This window comes from Gobius niger (assembly GCF_951799975.1).
Source record: "Gobius niger genome assembly, chromosome: 10".
In the NCBI taxonomy this organism is placed as follows: Eukaryota; Metazoa; Chordata; class Actinopteri; order Gobiiformes; family Gobiidae; genus Gobius; species Gobius niger.
In genome coordinates this window covers 31,284,841-31,306,811 of record NC_136861.1, presented here as the reverse complement: position 1 = coordinate 31,306,811, position 21,971 = coordinate 31,284,841, and the positions used below count along the sequence as shown (strand labels likewise).

The 21,971-nt window shown below is 42.8% G+C and overlaps 1 protein-coding gene across 18 annotated transcripts in view; it reads left to right on the top strand.

The window, feature by feature from the left end:
* cacna1aa (calcium channel, voltage-dependent, P/Q type, alpha 1A subunit, a) overlaps positions 1 to 21,971 on the top strand; it is a 137,466-nt gene that overhangs the window by 44,530 nt on the left and 70,965 nt on the right. For all 18 annotated transcript variants that reach the window (XM_079565295.1, XM_079565292.1, XM_079565301.1 and 15 more), the window contains exons 6-9: positions 1,574 to 1,761; positions 8,287 to 8,390; positions 8,767 to 8,882; positions 9,994 to 10,038. In XM_079565295.1, coding sequence (XP_079421421.1) covers positions 1,574 to 1,761; positions 8,287 to 8,390; positions 8,767 to 8,882; positions 9,994 to 10,038 — 453 coding nt within the window. The remainder of the gene's footprint in view (positions 1 to 1,573; positions 1,762 to 8,286; positions 8,391 to 8,766; positions 8,883 to 9,993; positions 10,039 to 21,971) is intronic.

Below are 21,971 nucleotides of genomic sequence, written 5' to 3'. Positions count from 1 at the left end.
TACATGGTGATTGGACTTTATTAAAATGATATATTTGATTATTATTATTGGCACTTTTTGCACTCTCCATCTTTTGAACAGCTTTTAGAGTTGTTACTGATATAATCTACCCGACACTGTTTTTCTTTTTGGCTAGCTTCCTGTCGGCCAGTGTAGGATAAAGACTAGGTACTTCCTCAGTATTCTAATGTAGGTTTTTTTTCAAACAAGATTTAAAAAAAAGAAGAAAACTTAAAGGTACACTGCGTAACATTTTGAACTATACTGTTGCCGGCAAAACAAAAACATGCTCCTAATGACCAGTTCAACACAGAAAATGCTATTACTGCAGTGAGTAATAAAAGAATGGATTTGGATGAGGACCTAACCTTTTTAAATCTCAAAGTCTACTGCCTTTCCTCACATCTCCATGGAAACGAGCTGGAGACGTACCCACTCCCGGTAAAGTTTACAGTCATATCTTAGGAGGGATGAGCCTCATTATTGTTTGTTTGTTTATTTATGAGGTATTTTTCAATGATGAAAATATCTGTCATAAAATAAATGCTTGTATTTCAATTTTATTTACTGGGTAAAATTCTACGCAGTGTGGCTTTAAATAAACGTCAAGCTGCGCTCCTGTTTCATCATTTGTTAGCGTCAAATTAAAGTTAGCCTTTAGCTTCAATGCTAAAATGGCTACAGTTGTAGAGTTCGTGAAATTCCACAGTTACCATGGAGACCCGCCATCTTTGCAGCTGTTAGAATACATTTCCATTGACTTCCTTAGCTAAAACAGTGTAAAAAGTGGAGGAAATAGTCGTGGAACAACTCCATTAACACACTGTGGTGCCCAAGTGTTTTAATTTGAACAATAACGCCAGTATTTTAATCTAACTCCAATAGTTTACAATTGTTGCTAATCCCATAATGCTTAGCGATATGACGTCACATTCCTGAACTCTATAAACATAGAAGTGTCTTCTGGTGAAGTATTGGCATCCTGAGTAAAGTTTGTAGCATGTTGTGATTATTCGAACAGCGGTTTTCTGCCACGTATTGTTTAAATATGTATTTATTTCAACAAGACATGGCTAACTCTCCATGAGAATAAAACCCAGACAGTAAACAGCTGTTAGCCTTGGAAGTTAGCATTGTGTAGCAACGCTATTAATCCTTAGTATCTTGGCTCATTTCATACAGCCCTAGCATTTGGTAAAAAGATCTTTTAAAGCATTATTGTATAAAAAAATCACTATATAACATATTGGATTGCATTTTATATCTGCCCCTGTTTTGGCTATTGATTCACCAGAAAGTGTTTTTATTGCATATGTCCCTGTTTCTGTTTAGAACTTCGATCAATCCTCGATAAATAAGCGGCACCACTCTTTGGGTTGCCAGATCCAATGGCTAAAGCTAGTTTGCAACAAAAGAAAGAGAAAAAAACAAAACAATAAAAGACACTCTCTTATGACTGCTACAAACTACCAAAACCTTTGCACATGTCTCCAATCACGTCCTCCATTCGCTAAGGTTTTTCCAATCTCATGCGTGATAGATTTCAAACGTTGTCCTTGTCTCGTCCCCACAGCTGAAATCCGCGAGGAGTTCCCCTGCGGGACAGAGCTGCCGTCCCGCCTCTGTCCCGAGGGCACCACCTGCAGGAAGTACTGGCTCGGACCAAACTACGGCATCACGCAGTTCGACAACATCCTTTTCGCCATCCTCACCGTCTTCCAGTGCATCACCATGGAGGGCTGGACCGAACTGCTCTACTATGTACGTACTCCTCCAGCCAGTGGGATGAGTGGGATTGATGGGCGGACTAAACAATCAGAAAAATGTGTGGCCCATATCGACACGAACACGGCAGATTATTTAGTAGGGTCAGCGTTTGAGTTTGAACAGTTTTATAGTCATAGAGACAGAGAAACCGGCAATGAGACAAATCTGAAGCTGGTTACTTGGTTAACTCTAAGGGAAAGTGACTGTTCAGTTAAAATGATCATCTGTCGAACATTCTTGTGACATTAGTGGGCAGTGCAGTTGTGGGGCGTGTCTGTTCTAAGGATGAACCGATCCGATATTCAGTATATAGCAGGGGTGCCCAAAGTGGGGCGAAGCAATTCCATCGGCCCACCAGAGAGTGACCTACTTTTGCGCCGCATCTGGTTATTATTAACTCTCTCCCATTCATTCTCAATGGTATATATTGATGCAGTACACGTTTTGGCCACCAGCGTCAAATTGGGGGCGCTGTTTCACTCCTTTCAAATAGTTAAGGAAACACTTTTGTGGTGTTTTCCAACTTTTATTGCAAAGGTTGTTGACATCAGTAAAGGTTTATGTTACAAATTGACTTAAAAAAGAATTGATGCTAAACTGACACTTTCAAAATGATCTAATGTGGCATTTTATTTGAGTTAACAAATGAATGAGGTAAAGTCACTATACACTATATTGCTACAATTGTTGATTTTGTTCAACTAAAACGAGGCTTTTGCCTTAGTTAACATTTGTTTTAATGTAGCATGCATAGATTAGATAGAATCAAATGCTAACTTTTATTTTTTTAGTTATATGTGTTTCACGCTTGACATCACCGTGTTTGGCCCACGATCCACAGGCATTTTTTCATTTTGGCCCTGGTATATAGTATATACAGTATAAATATAGGTTGCCGATCAGGCTTTTTTAGAGTATCGGATTGGATCGGATTCGATGACTGGACGGGTCCGATACAAGACGGCCGTGAATCTGCGGTCATGGATCAGGTTTACCGCACCGCAGCGCTTCGAGGTTTATCGCAGCTCAGTGGTAGACCTGCAGACTGGAGCCGCTGCAGATCCAGGACCACAGATTCACGGCCTTCATGCTATCGCTAAGCTAGGTTACTGATTTGATTTATTTGATCTGATTTATTCTTATTATTGTGTCTTGCACATAAGAAAGTGCCCAGCCCTCATGACAAGACACATTTCAAAAGTTCAGATGGCTGCCAAAATGAAATCACAGAAACTGTACAATCGATCATAAAAGAACAACATCCACATCACACAGGAGGATATCAATATCAATCAGTTTGCCTACTAACACCTGCTTCTGAAAACGTTCTAATTCAAAGCTAAAGCCAAAACCTCTTGCATGTTTATTAAAAAAACAAAAAAAAACAAGGTAAAACTACTGTAATATCCATAGGCAATAATATATAATGATATATATTATATAAAAATATAATAATACAAAAAGACTGTGTCGGATCGGTATCGGCCAGATGAAGGGTCAAAAATATCAGATCGGGAGCTCAAAAAAGCGGATCGGTACATCCTTAGTCTGTTCTGTGGGATGAGGGAAAGTCCGTCTGACAGCTACACCTCCAAGTGCTCGACTGAAGGAACTGCTGTAGGTGCCTTCACAGAGGAATTAGTGCAAGTAGGTAGGAGAAGGAGGGAGGAAATGGTTTCAGAAAGGGCCGTTGTCTAGAGGTCGTCCTATATGGGTTTTTCTAAAGCCGATGCCAAAATGCACCACCGATACAGTTGGCTTATTTTTACCAAATGTCTCGTCTCTAATCCTGTGTATGATGCTCCTAAACTTTAAAATGTGTCAGTGTTAAACAGCAAAATTAGGGAGGCGCCTTATTAACGACATACGGCCTTACTTAAAGGGGCTAGATGCAAGCCATTTTATACTCACTACTGCCACCTTAGGCCATACGTGTAACTGCAGCTTCTATATTAAGCTCGTGCATAACGGCAATTCGGAGCCAAATTAACACATTTTTGAGTGACAGTGCAGGATTTTAGAGGCAGTTGTGGTGAACAGGTCTGGGCTCATTCTACACATTAGGACATTGTTGAAACATGTAGGGGGAGGAAAATGCTCAATTGTGCCTTTAAGACATTCCTGTTTAGTAGGTTCTTCAGAGGGAGCTTGTTTTAAAGACAAACATCAGCAAATTCCAAAACTAAAAACGTTAAAGGCTCCTACGCCAAGAGCAGCAAAAAACAAATGAAATGATTTTTGCCTTATAACCGTGAACATGCCTTAAGTCTCTATCTCTTACGGTTTCGAAATGATAAACAAATTTAGCATGAAATGTATGAAATCCGAACCGAGGTGTACAAACTTGTGACATACATATCCTAGATATGGATCAATATTAAAAACAAATAAATATTGCTTTTACTACAAACATAGAGCTTTTAAATTATCCTCTGCTCAAAAATCCCCTTACGATGGGATTCATTTTACTGCCCTATAGTCGCATTCATGTGACATTGTAACTTATGTGAATCTTCTGTTTGGAGATTCCTTTCATGAACAGCCAGTCCCCCACAGAGTTATATCATCCCTTCTATCTAAGACCGTGACATCAAGTCCTCGCAAACTCATGAACGTAGACCTACTGTGCCCCCCGTCTCCCTCAGTATCCCTCCGCCCGAGTCCCCAGCTCCTTCCCGGAGCTGCTCTATATTTAAAAAGGCCTGCTCAGCCCGAGTTATTCTTGCAGCTGCCGGGGAAGAAGCGTGATAAAAGTTTAAAGGTAAGAAGAAAAAAAAAAAAATGGAGTCAGCTACATTGGGTGCACCACAGCATTACTGACTCTAGGAGGAGGGAGAGACAATAGAGGATGGACAAAAGGTTAGGAGAAAGATTAATAGCAGTAATTAAACAAAAAAGTGGATTATAACGCAAAAATTAAAGGCTTTTCAATGACGTGCACAATTTTAGCTCAGAAATGTCTGACTTGCTTGTGTTTGCTTTGCTTTTTGTTAATTGTCACATCACAAGCAGCCACGATGCATGGCAAAATCACTGATCTTCCATCTGATCCGAGATTTACACCTTTTTTACAAACACAGCCTAAAGCAAAAGCGGGTGGTGTCTTAAAAAATGTGCAAAAGATCAGTTTAAATCATGATAATAATAATAATAATAATAATAATAATAATAATGCATCGGTTTTATATAGCGCTCTTCTGGACACTCAAAGACACTTGTCATTGCATTATTCATTCACTCTATACTTGGTGGTGGTAAGCTTCTATTGTAGCCACAGCTGTCCTGGGGTAGACTGACGGAAGCGAGGCAACCACTCTGCGCCATCGGCCCCTCGGACCACCACCATTAAAAACAACAAGCTTTTTTTCCCCCTACATCATCTTACTTTTAATGTCAGACTTAAAATAAAAGACTGAACTCACCCTTTACAATACTGGAAATACACAAAGAAATATCTACAACATCATACATTGGCAGGTTTCCCACGCTTATTCATTCACAGACATGTTTGGTATCCACGTGTAGGGTGAAAGGAGACTGAGATGACGCTGTAAACCAAATAGGGTCATCCCCTTTCTGTGAGACAGTTGGGGCTAAAGACAGGAGAAATATATATCTACAGTATAAGTGCAATTTGAATGTTTCCGGATTTTTCACTGTAATGTCTTGTTTTATTTAGTTAGTTAGTTAGTTAGTTAATTTATTTTCTTCGGTCATTATGAACATTTAAATCACATGTCACATGTTTTCCAAAGATCTTAGACATTATACACTAAGAAAACACATACATTAAGAATTTAATCTAAATGATGCCTGACCGAAGGGGTTTAGGCTGAAGTCAAGACTTATTCTGCCTAACCCCTTTTACAACTGTGACTCTGTGTCCAAAGATGACACATAATACACTTTCTTTAATACCAACGATGGTAACGCTTAGGCACAAAACTTAAACTTCAACAAACAAAAATTATGCTATGTATCCTCGATCGACGTCTTTTCTAATGAACTTCATTCAAGTGTTCTATACTTCTCTATCATGTTTAACTTATACAGTTTCTTAAATGCTTTAATAGTTTTGGAGCCCTTAATTTGAATAGATAAACTGTTCCATAGATCAACGCCTTTAACTGATAAACACCTCCTCTTAGTATTACTGAGCGCCATAGGTTTTTGTAGCAGATCAGTTCCTCTAAGGTTGTATATAGATTCTCTAGTTTGAAACATCTCCTGTAAACACTGAGGGAGCATGAGATTGAGATTATTCAAACACTAAACAGGATCCAATAATGTAATTGTAGCTAATAATTCAGCAAAAGACAACTACGCATTTAAACCGGCCACTATCCATTATTTTGATTAGTTCGAGTCAATTTGGGTCATTTTTATGCATCAATACCTTATAATTTTACATGAAAACATTGAATGACAGACATTTGTATCACATTCACATCAGTAATGTACAGCATCAAATTGATCCCTCAGTCTACATGTCTTCCCCCCCCCCGATCACCTGCAGCGTCTCGCCTTACAGTTGAATACGAACCGCTGATTTTCAAGCATAAGTCACAAATCTAATCACTATGAACGCTTTCCCCAAAACTCGCCCGACCTTAGCGTGCATGAAAGAAAAACCATCAAACTAATTATCGCCGCAGTAAAAAACCTACCGAGCCCGATGTGAGCGCTGGAGACCGGAGCGAGCGAGAAGATGGTGGAGCTAAGCAGCTGTTGCATTATTCAGCCTGCACGGAGGAGTAAAATACAGACGCACTTATGCACTTCCTTATTGAGATTACTTATAGCTAATTCATGTTGGCTCTGATGAAGCTTGCGCGCGGCTCCCACAGTGTGCGTTCTGTGCTGATGAGGCCATTTGACACGGCTGGGTTGGAGCGGAGTTTCATGGCGGGGCTAAAGGCGCAGAGGGTAAACCGGTGAGAGGGGGTTGTAACGCGCTTATTCATTTCCGTCATCTGAGCGAACGCGACGGGAAAATTGCACTTTTAATACATCATTTTAAGATCCAGGAAAACGTTTTTGAGGAATACTTGCTAAATGTATTTCTTTGTTTTTTTGTAGCTTTTTAACCCACTTAACTCCCAGCTGAACCGAGCACATTTTCTCCAGTTTGGCTTTGCCCAAATCTAAAGGAGATTTGATAAAAGCGTCCAAATAGCGACACAAACGCTTCCCCGCTTCACTGGGTCGCCGGCGAAAAGGCCCGTTGTGCAGAGTTGTCAAAAAAAACGAAGAATATCTGTATAATCCACCTAGATTCCCATTGCAGAGACCGCGTGCAAGTGAAAGTAGCCAATGAGGAGTCTTCAGCGTGGTGTGGCTGCTCTGTGATAGGCCCGGAGCCAAGTGTGTGTGTGTGTGTATATGTGCTGGAGGCGGGACCTGCAGCACTGCCATCTATTGATCACTGTCATATTCATGTGCCCCTTTTTTTGTTCTTGGTAAAAATCGTGATCATGTGAATAAAAGTACAATGATTATACACCGTAATGGGTAACACTTTACATTACGGGCCAGTAAGTCCGTGGTACTTCCAGTGGTAATTACAGTGATAATTACTAGTAATGACAGTGGTACTTATTGGGGTACTTACAGTGGTAATTCTAGGTACTTATTGTGGTACTTACAGTTGTAAGTACTAGCATTTACAGTGGTAATTCTAGGTTCTTACTGTGGTACTAAAAGTGGTAATTACTAGTAATTAGGGTTAGGGGTTAGGATTAGGGTCAGGGAGACACAGAGTAACCACTGTATCTCTCGTTACTAAGAGATACAGTGGTAATGCTCTTAGTAATGAAGGTTGTACTTCTATTTACTTTGGTACTTTAATTGATAGTTTATAGTAGCTACAGTGATACATCTATGGTACTTATTGGTCATTCAAAGATACTACAGCAGCAATTCATAGGTAGTTAATGTGGTACTAGTAGTAGTAGTACCACCATAAGTACCATTGTAAATATCAGTGTAAGTACCACCATAAGTACCATTGTAAGTATCAGTGTAAGTACCACCGTAAGTACCACTGTAAGTTCCACGATAAGTATCTAGAATTACCTCTGTAAGTACCAAGGACTTACTGGCCCGTAATGTAAAGTGTTACCCAGTAAGGGTATTGGACAATTAGTTATGATCTTAAATTCGCTACAAATTATTATTTCTTCGTTCTGTTGTCCAAAAAAACTGACAGGAGGCTTAGCCTACCTAGCCCACTGACACCAGGCGTCCCTGAGCAGCATGTTTTGTCTCATTTAAATCCCTCATAATGTCCAGAACAGCAGGTGGTTTTGTGCAGATGTACTGTCAATGCCATTGACTTACCGCAAGGAGGAAGTTTTGTCCCCATGGTGTTGTCACTCTGGTCATTAATCTGCCTAAAATGTTCATGTTTTTGAAGTCCTTATTCACAACATTGATGTTTACAAACTGATGTGTACTTTCTATTTTATGTGATTCATTTGATTTTGCCTTTGAACCATATGTGCTGTGTGTGTCCCGCAGAGCAACGACGCCTCAGGGAGCGCATGGAACTGGATGTACTTCATCCCCCTCATCATCATCGGCTCCTTCTTTATGCTCAACCTGGTGCTGGGCGTCCTGTCCGGGTATGTGTCCTCCGCACAACTTAAATAACATTTCATCCTTTACGTTGAATGTCTAGCTGGGTTTATCTATACTATTTATTTTAAGTTAGGGATGTCACGAGGTAAAACTTTGTTTTAAATTTTGTTACAATTATCGTGATGAGAAGCATGTGGTTTTTCAATAACCATGATTGTTGCCAAGTGAGAAATTCTTACTAACTCTAATAGATTCGCATTATGAGGGCTGCAGTAAAGTCATTAAATCGAGCTTTCTAACTTTTTGCGTATTTATTCATGACTGAGAGCTTAGACAAATAACCATTTGTTAATGTTTTTCACTTCAATGAAGGTGCTTTTGTTTGGTGTTTATTTGATGAACTTGTCTTTGTCATCGCAGGGAGTTTGCCAAAGAAAGAGAGCGCGTGGAGAACCGCAGTGAATTCCTGAAGTTGCGCAGACAGCAGCAGATCGAAAGAGAGCTCAATGGTTACCTGGAGTGGATCTGCAAAGCCGGTATGTCACTTTTACGAATGTTGATTAGCTAAACTAGCTCCCCAGATTTGTCAGAAGAGAGAGAAGTCCGACCCTCTGAAACAAGCATGTCCTATGGGGTTTCATATTTCAATACGTAATAACCCGGTTCTAAGAGGAGGTTTTCACGAACAGCTGATTAAATATTAGCTGCTGTTAGCATAACATTAATTAGCATAACGTTAGCCTTCATAGTTGATTTTTAGCTTAAGGGTAGGCAAACACTACATCAAGAGCCGCTCATTAAGTGTATTTACATAAGTAATGATGAGCTGAGATACAATAATTCAATTTGTTTTTATTTTTTATGAGTCGCGTGACAAAAACACCACCCGCTGAACGATTAGCTAATGATTATCAACTGTGATTGGCTTACAGGTCCAACAACATGCAAAATTAAAAGTATTCTAGCGACTGAAAGATGTAGTGTAAATATTTGAAGCTTTCAGTGCATGGAAGTGCTGTTTAATGGTTAAGTCATTTAAAACTTATAGAGATCGATATTGATCAGTTTACTTCAAGTTTGATGGTGCTGACTGTCCTGTGTTACCATGGAGATCAGCTGCAATACGTCACTTTCAATAAACCTGTACCGTTTTAAAGATTTTACATTAAGTTTAAAAAAATATTCACGCTTTGTTGTTTGTGGATAAAAACACCATTGCAGCACTTTTGGTTTGAAACGGGCCGAAGTGGCTCTTTCGTTGTTGTCGGGTGCAGATCCTTGTTTCAGCCTCTTTCATCTAATTTTTGCCTTAGTTGGTTTATTCCTGGTTTGGTTTTATTTGGAGTGCCTCAAAATATTCAAAATATTTTTTTCATGGATTTCTTAGATTGTTTTTCCATGATATACATGTATTTATATGAAAGTTGACCAGAGTTAGGTACGTTTGACAAGTGTTGGAGATCTTGGGGGTTATTTGTAACACCATAAATGCGTGAATTTATAAGCCAAAGTTGTGCTACGAAAAAATACAGGGCATTAAATTTAGAATGGCTTCTAAAAGGCTTGTTTTGTATATTTAGCTGGAATTGTTGATAAATCATTTGATGTCATTTTATTCTAACATCATCTTGTGTTTATGTTTTGCAGAGGAGGTCCTGTTGGCGGATGATGAGAATGACGCAAATTATGATGGTAAAACCTTTTAAACTTGTATGCTTGCAAACATTTCAGAAACATAGCTGCACTGCAATTGGATAAGTATACTATGAATCAATCTATGCACTTTAGGTAGAGAGAGAGAGGGAGGGAGGGAGGGAGGGAGGGGGGAGGGAGAGAGAGGGAGTGAGGTAGAGAGAAAGGGACAACATTGTGAATGGTTATGAACAGACTACATATAAAGGAAATATTGTATCACAATTAAAAGTCAATTTAATTGTAAATGCAGAGAGAAGAGCTAGAGCGGACCTGGGCAAAATATGGCCCGTGGCCCACATCTGGCATGTAGGGCATACATTTATGTATGTCCAAAAAAAAAAGTAAGTCTCTAGCCCATTCCTGTGTAGAGTTATGATTTTATTAAATAAATTACCAGAATGCTCACTCCAGCCACTAGGGGGCACCTTAAATAAAAATCAAAGGTAATAATTCCACATGTGTCCAGCTGAGGGCACTGACAAAATGAGAGATCAGGATTTAAACAACACATTGTAGTCAAGTGGGAAATGGACAGTCTGTAGCTTATTACCACGGAGTGTGGAGTGTTTGAATATATTGACTATAATGTAGCAGAGACTTGTGACACAGGCTTGTACAGTGCAAGGCTACAGTCCTGCCAGGCTCATTATTATTCATTTATTGAAAAAAAGTTTCCTCAATCGTTTTTTCTCAATCAAAACCATTTTTTATTTTGGAGTTTTTGTTTATGGACCCCGTCGACACACTCCCCAATAGAGATGCGCGGGTCGGCTTTTTTCTGATCCGCACCAACCCGACCCGCTGTAATTTAAACCCGACCCACCTGACCCGGAGAGAAGCCTCTCAGTTTGCCGACCCGACCCGACCCGCACACATTAAAGAACTGCTGCATGTGGCTGTCACTCAAACTGGAGCGCGTCACGTGACCGCGAGTTTACAGGAGAATTAGCACTTGATGCTTTGTTTTGCTACTGCGCCGCTGAGGAACCTTTGAAATCGCTTATGGACTTATCAGGAAACAAGGAGCAGAAACTATTATGAGGCTTTACTTCCACCACGTCATGGACAAGTCTTTCTGTCAAAGTAAACAGAGTTTGGACTGAAGTGGAGGAGCTTTACCTGACGCTAAGAAGTTGCCCTCCTCAGGTCAGTAAGCTGTGTCTTTTATTTTAGTTTTACTTTGCTTCTTGTTGATGCCTTACTTTCATCACATGTAAGTGTCATTATGTGCTTGGGAACGGCTATTGTGACGCTTTTGTAGCGGTGATCAAAGTCATACAGAAGCGATCGTCCAGGTGACATCTAAACATAACATGCTAATGATACATTTACCCCTAAAACTAAACATTCAACTAAACACAGCCGACTTTTGTGGCATTTATGGATAAGAATGCACTGTATGTAGTAAGCCAACAATATATGGACAAAAAAAAAAGTGCGCTTTGTAACCCGACCCCCCCCCCCCCCCCCCTAAGTTTGCCATCATTTTGAGGTACCCAACCCGACCGAATCCGCGGGTTGGCCGCGGGTTTCAGGTCGACCCGCGCATCTCTTCTCCCCATATATTTTGGACCCAGGGAAATGTACTTGGAGACCCCTGCTATACTGCATCGCTTCATTTCCAAAACTCTGTTTTTTGTTCCTTCAAATTGAGTTTGAAGGAAGCTCAGAGGTGCTGCTAGAGTGCTGGAGAGTGCGATGGTAGAAGTTAATGAGGATAAAAAGTTGAATAATCTAAATAATGATGCTCACACATATGCGTCTTTGGCATGACATGGCTAAATATTTACAGAAAATAGTTGTCCTACTAAATTAAAACGACCTATTGAAAATAAACAAAGTTGAGCAGAATAAGTCTGAGTTATTGTTGGTGCGGCCCTCCTACTCTGATTCAGGATTCTCCCATAAGCTGATTCCAAGAGGCACCAAAAGGCGTTTCACATATTACTCACTTTACATCACAAATCAAGGAGATTGCTTCGTCCAGAAACAGACTCTGAGCTGTAGTTATTTTTGCTCCCTGCCTTAAACCCCAAATAATATTGATATGGTTTTGTAGTTGTTAAACAGTCTCTACCAGGGCCTGTGAATGGCTGCAAGCTTTTTTAGCTTTTTGGCTAACTCTGGTATATTTTTAACCATGTTTAATTGTATGTTTTATAAAATTGCACTTCCCCTTTTCAAATGAACTAATCCGACAACCCAATGATGCTGCGACTCTCATTGTCTAATCCCACCCACAGCGACGCAAATCAAAACAATGAGAGCAGAGTCTCACCTGAAACAGATGCATGCCACATCTTTGAAACCCCTGACCTCACACAAGATCAGACAAACGCCATTCTGCTTTGACACTAGCAGCTAGCTACATCTGTCCCGTGCAAAAGTCCTGGTCCCAATGCAACAGTCACCTGTGTGGATATCAGGTGTGACCAAGACCCAAATCAAAACACGGAACAGAGTCTCACCTGAGAGAAACAGGTGCATGCCACGTCTTTGAACGCGACAGTCACCTGTGTGCAGATCTGATGTGACTCTGCCCCTGTGCTTGAAGTAGATGCATGAACCGTCTTTTAACCTGACCTCACCATGGACCAGACAAACATTCTGCTATTTAAAGTGCAACTAAAGACCAAACCAACCCTAAGGATTGTTCAATAGATGCTAAGGCTGCGACCCTCTCTATCCAATCCAAACCCAAACCACGGAACAGAGTCTCACCTGAGGGAAACAGGTGCATGCCACGTCTTTGAACGCGACAGTCGCCTGTGTTGAACTCGGGTGCGACTCTGTTCCCATAATGGTGCGTTCACACTTGGTCCATTTGAAGCGAGTCCTGGTGTGCTTCTTGGGAACCGACCTGCACAAAAGAGGACGTTCCCGGGAAGTACATCGGGGTTCACTTCCAAATGGACCAAGTGTGAACGCACCCTTAGACGGGCTTCTTTCCTCCTGGATCCCAAACGAGGACGACGAAGACTCTAGCAATAACGCCAGACTGAAGCCATGATGAGAGCCGCCTGATAGAGACTGTGTAACACTTCACAAATACCACAACCAAGTCCAATTCTCCCTGAACCCTTCTGTGAACCACTGCAGCTCTGCTTATAGGGTCAACATCCACTTGTCTGTCCCACTTTTCACCTTTTCTCTGAGGGCTGGACATTGGGACTGTATCCTGCTTGGCAAATTTTGAAGCCTTATAATCTAACGCTATCACACTGTTGGGACTGTGTAATAAAGCAGCTGTTATAGCCATAATGCTTGGGCCCCATTTTTCTGAAGAGCTACTTGGTTTAGGTTTTTTGGAAGGGGTTTCAGCTCTGCCCATCTCAATTATTTCACTGTTGCAGCCCAAGCCTCTTGATCCACAGCCCTCCTTAATGTCAGGAGACTTGATCTGCTCCGTGATGAAGGTCCAGTCACCAGAGAGTAGCCCCTCTCCTGAAGAGACATCCATGACGTGTGAATCTCCACTCTCGAACCTGGCAGCCCGGAGAGGCGGACTTTGGAGAGCCGAGGGCTTTGATTCTCCACGTCTGTTACAATTCTCTTGGAGGCTGTGCCCTGGATCTGGCATGTTACTATTATTGATTAGAAAGGTGTTTGCAGCTGGACTAAAGTGGATTTGAGATGGAGCTACAATACTTGGTCTAATATCATCTAAAGTTGGACTCTGGTGGATGTTGACCCCAAGACCTGAACCCACATCAATCAGTTTGACAGGTAAAGTAACTACATTAAAGTCTTTGACAAAGAGCGGCAAAACAAATTGGTTTGTAGCCGTCTCCCCAAGCACTACATTGGGTAACCTCGCATTGGGTGAGACGTCTAAGTATGCATCTAAGAATGCATCGAAGTCTGCATTTCCTCTCCAGGAGCTGCCGGCATGCGCCTGGGATGAATCTGGGACTTCATATTTAAAAACACCTGAACTGTCCACATCAGCAGAATGAGGCAGCCGTCCTTCAGAGGAGCTGAAGAAGTCTCCATCAGGTTGTGAAACCAGCGGTATCACAGGAGAGAGGTCAGGGGAGTCAGATGTTTGTACAGGACCAGAAACATGTCCACTGTCCTGGTCTGTCTTCTCTGCGTTGTCGTGAGTTCTGTTTTGGAGCTCAGTCTGTGGAAGTTCTCCTTCAAAGGAACGGGTTTCACCTCCCTCTTCAACGTGCAGGTTGTAGTGAACGGGGTGGACCTCCTCAGCCTGCGACGGCTTCTGTATTGTAGGAGATTGGTCGATGGAGCCCCATCTGACCTTGTGGCCTGCACCATTTGAAGCATGTTCTTCTGAGCTGGTAACGCTCTCAGCTGCATGTAACCCACCGGCCTGAGGGAATGGTTCCACAGCTCGGGCTGAAACCATTTCAGGCGCTGCAGCAGCAGAGTCCAAGGAAACCGGGCTTGAACCTTTGGATTGGGCGTCGTCTGGAGACAGCGCCGGGTGTTCTTCTTGATGGGCGTCAGACGCCGTTGGATTAACATGCTGCATCACGAATCTACAGAATGTTGAGCTGAGAAAAATAGAGAAAAATTAATAACTTGTTTTAAAACAAGTGGGACATGTCATTATTAACTGAAGCAACATTGCTTTTTTTGTCTTTTTTAATCATATACAAGTCATCCAGTACTGAAACAATCTAAATCTTCCAATACAAAAAAATACAAAGGTTATTTCTATACATTTCAGACTGAGCTGCAGTGGCTAAAAAGAGGTTTTGTTTTTGTGAATGTAAACAAGAACCACCTTGCTAACTTTTGAGGCAATGTTGCTTAAAGATTTGATTGAAATGTGACACTTACTACTGGCTGTCCTGACTCAGGTGGGCCATGGTGATGAAAGGGTGCTGTAACGCCTGCGCTGGGGTCACTCTGAGTCTGGGGTCGACAGATAGAAGACTTTTGAGAAGGTCCATGCACATCCTGACATCTTCAGCCTGCTCTTCATCCTGGCACACAAAAGACTGTAACAAGACAAGAAAAGTTAGTTAGACAAGTTAGATTTTCAAATGCACATTGATTGAACATGACTCTAGCTCCAAACTGCTCTATGCATTTACGACAACAATATATTATCAAGTACAAATGTCAGAGGCAAGTAAAAGTCATCCAGGCTTAAAGCACCTACATTGAGCAAATCGTCCAACGTCGTCAGGTCATTCTGGAGTGGACCGGGTTCTCCTGGTTCTTCATGATTAACACATCTGTATTCTTCAGGCGTCAGGAGCCTCCATGTTGGATTCGGTCGGCCGTCTTCTTCTTTGGTGAAATAGAACTTAGTGTACCTTCCGTTATTAAGCATGTCGTCAGGAGGCATCCCCAGCAGATCCACCATCATCTTCATCGATTGATATCCGCAGCAAGGAAACAGATTCGTCCCCGAAAGTAGATGGGCCAAAGTACAGCCCAGTCCCCACATGTCGATGGGAAAGTCGTGCACACATCCCAAAGTCACCTCTGGAGCCCTGTACGCAGAGGGCTGTCTGATAACTCCCTTCTTTACCTCTGAGGAGGTGAGGGCCAGGCCGAAGTCAATCAGTTTGAGCCTGTAAGGTTGGTTGGTCAGCATGACGTTATCTGGCTTTAGGTCAGCGTGGATCACGTCGATGTCTTTCAGGGCGTTGAAGGCAACGAGCAGCTGCTGGACGATCGGCCGGAACTCACTGATAGTCGGCACAGGGCCATCCTCCGTGAGGAGGTCCCACAGACTGGAGTTCAGCATCTCAAAGACGAGACACGTGAGGCCCATGTACTGGAAACACTCTTTGAACTGTACCACGTTACAGCGTTCACTGTCCAGCTGTCCGATTCTCTCCAACATCTGCACCTGTAACAAGAAAACATAGTTAGACGTGTCCTGGGTCGTTTAAACATGACCATGAAAAACTAAAGCGATCTTACCTCCCTCTCCGCCTCTCTGATAGCTGCAGGATTCTTCAGCATTTTCACTGCCACTCTCTCGTTGGTGTCCATCTTCAGGCACTCCACTACCATCCCAAAAGAGCCTTCACCGAGAAACCTCAGCACAGTGTAAGCGGCAGTTTGTCCCTGAAGGACGTCACCCTCACAAAGTTCTGCAATAAGACAAAAACAAAGAAATGTTAACGACCAAACAATGTTTGCACACACAGAAAACAGTAACATCTAAACCAGAACAACATTTAAACCTGTCTGCTTCATCAAATTCAAGTTAAAAAAGAAAATGTCTCATACTTTACATCTTTGTGCTTTGAAAACACAAGATGTTTTAGAAGTCCTGATGTTGGAATGTGAAACCAATTCCACAAACATTTGGTAAAATGAAACTAGAAAAGAATAAATAATCAAATGCTATTTTCATAAATGTTACTTACCAGATACATCTAGATGCGCTGTCTCTTCGTCAACATTTTGCTGGATGTCCAAGGGGTCACCTGGGCTGGCCACGTAGTCTTCATCAGGTTGTGAAACCAGCGGTATCACAGGAGAGAGGTCAGTGGAGTCAGATGTTTGTACCGGACCAGAAACATGTCCACTGTCCTGGTCTGTCTTCTCTGCGTTGTCGTGAGTTCTGTTTTGGAGCTCAGTCTGTGGAAGTTCTCCTTCAAAGGAACGGGTTTCACCTCCCTCTTCAACGTGCAGGTTGTCGTGAACGGGATGGACCTCCTCAGCCTGCGACGGCATCTGTATTGTAGGAGATTGGTCGATGGAGCCCCATCTGACCTTGTGGCCTGCACCATTTGAAGCATGTTCTTCTGAGCTGGTAACGCTCTCAGCTGCATGTAACCCACCGGCCTGAGGGAATGGTTCCACAGCTCGGGCTGAAACCATTTCAGGCGCTGCAGCAGCAGAGTCCAAGGAAACCGGGCTTGAACCTTTGGATTGGGCGTCGTCTGGAGACACCGCCGGGTGTTCTCCTTGATGGGCGTCAGACGCCGTTGGATTAACATGCTGCATCACGAATCTACATAATGTTGAGCTGAGAAAAAAAGAGAAAAATTAATAACTTGTTTTAAAACAGGTGTGACATGTCATTATTAACTGAAGCAACATTGCACAATGTTTTTTTGTCTTTTTTAATCATATACAAGTCATCCAGTACTGAAACAATCTAAATCTTCCAATATAAAAAAATACAAAGGTTATTTCTATACATTTCAGACTGAGCTGCAGTGGCTAAAAAGAGGTTTTGTTTTTGTGAATGTAAACAAGAACCACCTTGCTAACTTTTGAGGCAATGTTGCTTAAAGATTTGATTGAAATGTGACACTTACTACTGGCTGTCCTGACTCAGGTGGGCCATGGTGATGAAAGGGTGCTGTAACGCCTGCGCTGGGGTCACTCTGAGTCTGGGGTCGACAGATAGAAGACTTTTGAGAAGGTCCATGCACATCCTGACATCTTCAGCCTGCTCTTCATCCTGGCACACAAAAGACTGTAACAAGACAAGAAAAGTTAGTTAGACAAGTTAGATTTTCAAATGCACATTGATTGAACATGACTCTAGCTCCAAACTGCTCTATGCATTTACGACAACAATATATTATCAAGTACAAATGTCAGAGGAGAGTAAAAGTCATCCAGGCTTAAAGCACTTACATTGAGCAAATCGTCCAACGTCGTCAGGTCATTCTGGAGTGGACCGGGTTCTCCTGGTTCTTCATGATTAACACGTCTGTATTCTTCAGGCGTCAGGAGCCTCCATGTTGGATTCGGTCGGCCGTCTTCTTCTTTGGTGAAATAGAACTTAGTGTACCTTCCGTTATTAAGCATGTCGTCAGGAGGCATCCCCAGCAGATCCACCATCATCTTCATCGATTGATATCCGCAGCAAGGAAACAGATTCGTCCCCGAAAGTAGATGGGCCAAAGTACAGCCCAGTCCCCACATGTCGATGGGAAAGTCGTGCACACATCCCAAAGTCACCTCTGGAGCCCTGTACGCAGAGGGCTGTCTGATAACTCCCTTCTTTACCTCTGAGGAGGTGAGGGCCAGGCCGAAGTCAATCAGTTTCAGCCTGTAAGGTTGGTTGGTCAGCATGACGTTATCTGGCTTTAGGTCAGCGTGGATCACATCGATGTCTTTCAGGGCGTTGAAGGCAACGAGCAGCTGCTGGACGATCGGCCGGAACTCACTGATAGTCGGCACAGGGCCATGCTCCGTGAGGAGGTCCCACAGACTGGAGTTCAGCATCTCAAAGACGAGACACGTGAGGCCCATGTACTGGAAACACTCTTTGAACTGTACCACGTTACAGCGTTCACTGTCCAGCTGTCCGATTCTCTCCAACATCTGCACCTGTAACAAGAAAACATAGTTAGACGTGTCCTGGGTCGTTTAAACATGACCATGAAAAACTAAAGCGATCTTACCTCCCTCTCCGCCTCTCTGATAGCTGCAGGATTCTTCAGCATTTTCACTGCCACTCTCTCGTTGGTGTCCATCTTCAGGCACTCCACTACCATCCCAAAAGAGCCTTCACCGAGAAACCTCAGCACAGTGTAAGCGGCAGTTTGTCCCTGAAGGACGTCACCCTCACAAAGTTCTGCAATAAGACAAAAACAAAGAAATGTTAACGACCAAACAATGTTTGCACACACAGAAAACAGTAACATCTAAACCAGAACAACATTTAAACCTGTCTGCTTCATCAAATTCAAGTTAAAAAAGAAAATGTCTCATACTTTACATCTTTGTGCTTTGAAAACACAAGATGTTTTAGAAGTCCTGATGTTGGAATGTGAAACCAATTCCACAAACATTTGTTAAAATGAAACTAGAAAAGAATAAATAATCAAATGCTATTTTCACAAATGTTACTTACCAGATACATCTAGATGCGCTGTCTCTTCGTCAACATTTTGCTGGATGTCCAAGGGGTCACCTGGGCTGGCCACGTAGTCTTCATCAGGTTGTGAAACCAGCGGTATCACAGGAGAGAGGTCAGGGGAGTCAGATGTTTGTACCGGACCAGAAACATGTCCACTGTCCTGGTCTGTCTTCTCTGCGTTGTCGTGAGTTCTGTTTTGGAGCTCAGTCTGTGGAAGTTCTCCTTCAAAGGAACGGGTTTCACCTCCCTCTTCAACGTGCAGGTTGTCGTGAACGGGATGGACCTCCTCAGCCTGCGACGGCATCTGTATTGTAGGAGATTGGTCGATGGAGCCCCATCTGACCTTGTGGCCTGCACCATTTGAAGCATGTTCTTCTGAGCTGGTAACGCTCTCAGCTGCATGTAACCCACCGGCCTGAGGGAATGGTTCCACAGCTCGGGCTGAAACCATTTCAGGCGCTGCAGCAGCAGAGTCCAAGGAAACCGGGCTTGAACCTTTGGATTGGGCGTCGTCTGGAGACACCGCCGGGTGTTCTCCTTGATGGGCGTCAGACGCCGTTGGATTAACATGCTGCATCACGAATCTACAGAATGTTGAGCTGATAAAAAAAAAAGAGAAAAATGAATAACTCATTTTAAAACAAGTGGGACATGTCATTATTAACTGAAGCAACATTGCACAATGTTTTTTTCCTTTTTTAATCATATACAAGTCATCCAGTACTGAAACAATCTAAATCTTCCAATACAAAAAAATACAAAGGTTATTTCTATACATTTCAGACTGAGCTGCAGTGGCTAAAAAGAGGTTTTGTTTTTGTGAATGTAAACAAGAACCACCTTGCTAACTTTTGAGGCAATGTTGCTTAAAGATTTGATTGAAATGTGACACTTACTACTGGCTGTCCTGACTCAGGTGGGTCATGGTGATGAAAGGGTGCTGTAACGCCTGCGCTGGGGTCACTCTGAGTCTGGGGTCGACAGATAGAAGACTTTTGAGAAGGTCCATACACATCCTGACATCTTCAGCCTGCTCTTCATCCTGGCACACAAAAGACTGTAACAAGACAAGAAGAGTTAGTTAGACAAGTTAGATTTTCAAATGCACATTGATTGAACATGACTCTAGCTCCAAACTGCTCTATGCATTTACGATAACAATATATTATCAAGTACAAATGTCAGAGGCAAGTAAAAGTCATCCTGGCTTAAAGCACTTACATTGAGCAAATCGTCCAACGTCGTCAGGTCATTCTGGAGTGGACCGGGTTCTCCTGGTTCTTCATGATTAACACGTCTGTATTCTTCAGGCGTCAGGAGCCTCCATGTTGGATTCGGTCGGCCGTCTTCTTCTTTGGTGAAATAGAACTTAGTGTACCTTCCGTTATTAAGCATGTCGTCAGGAGGCATCCCGAGCAGATCCACCATCATCTTCATCGATTGATATCCGCAGCAAGGAAACAGGTTCGTCCCCGAAAGTAGATGGGCCAAAGTACAGCCCAGTCCCCACATGTCGATGGGAAAGTCGTGCACACATCCCAAAGTCACCTCTGGAGCCCTGTACGCAGCGGGCTGCATGATGTCTCCCTGCTCTACCTCTGAGGAGGTGAGGGCCAGGCCGAAGTCAATCAGTTTGAGCCTGTAAGGTTGGTTGGTCAGCATGACGTTATCTGGCTTTAGGTCAGCGTGGATCACGTCGATGTCTTTCAGGGCGTTGAAGGCAACGAGCAGCTGCTGGACGATCGGCCGGAACTCACTGATAGTCGGCACAGGGCCATCCTCCGTGAGGAGGTCCCACAGACTGGAGTTCAGCATCTCAAAGACGAGACACGTGAGGCCCATGTACTGGAAACACTCTTTGAACTGTACCACGTTACAGCGTTCACTGTCCAGCTGTCCGATTCTCTCCAACATCTGCACCTGTAACAACAAAACACAGTTAGACGTGTCCTGGGTTGTTTAAACATGATCATGAATAATTAAAGTGATCCTACCTCCTCCTCCGCCTCTCTGATAGCTGCAGGATTCTTCAGCATTTTCACTGCCACTCTCTCGTTGGTGTCCATCTTCAGGCACTCCACTACCATCCCAAAAGAGCCTTCACCGAGAAACCTCAGCACAGTGTAAGCGGCAGTTTGTCCTTGAAGGACGTCACCCTCACAAAGTTCTGCAATAAAACAAAAACAAAGAAATGTTAACGACCAAACAAAGTTTGCACACACAGAAAACAATAATATCTAAAACCAGGACAACATTTAGACCTGTCTGCTTCATCAAATTCAAGTTAAAAAAGAACATTACTCATACTTTACATCTTTGTGCTTTGAAAACACAAGATATTTTAGAAGTCCTGATGTTGGAATGTGAAACCAATTCCACAAACATTTGTTAAATGAAATTAGAAAAAAAATAAAATAAAAAAATGCTATTTTCACAAATGCTACTTACCAGATACATCTAGACGCGTAATCTCTTCGTCAACATTTTGCTGGATGTCCAAGGGGTCACCTGGGCTGGCCACGTAGTCTTCATCAGGTTGTGAAACCAGCGGTATCAGAGGAGAGAGGTCAGGGGAGTCAGATGTTTGTACCGGACCAGAAACATGTCCACTGTCCTGGTCTGTCTTCTCTGCGTTGTCGTGAGTTCTGTTTTGGAGCTCAGTCTGTGGAAGTTCTCCTTCAAAGGAACGGGTTTCACCTCCCTCTTCAACGTGCAGGTTGTCGTGAACGGGATGGACCTCCTCAGCCTGCGACGGCTTCTGTATTGTAGGAGATTGGTCGATGGAGCCCCATCTGACCTTGTGGCCTGCACCATTTGAAGCATGTTCTTCTGAGCTGGTAACGCTCTCAGCTGCATGTAACCCACCGGCCTGAGGGAATGGTTCCACAGCTCGGGCTGAAACCATTTCAGGCGCTGCAGCAGCAGAGTCCAAGGAAACCGGGCTTGAACCTTTGGATTGGGCGTCGTCTGGAGACAGCGCCGGGTGTTCTCCTTGATGGGCGTCAGACTCCGTTGGATTAACATGCTGCATCACGAATCTACAGAATGTTGAGCTGAGAAAAAAAGAGAAAAATTAATAACTTGTTTTAAAACAGGTGTGACATGTCATTATTAACTGAAG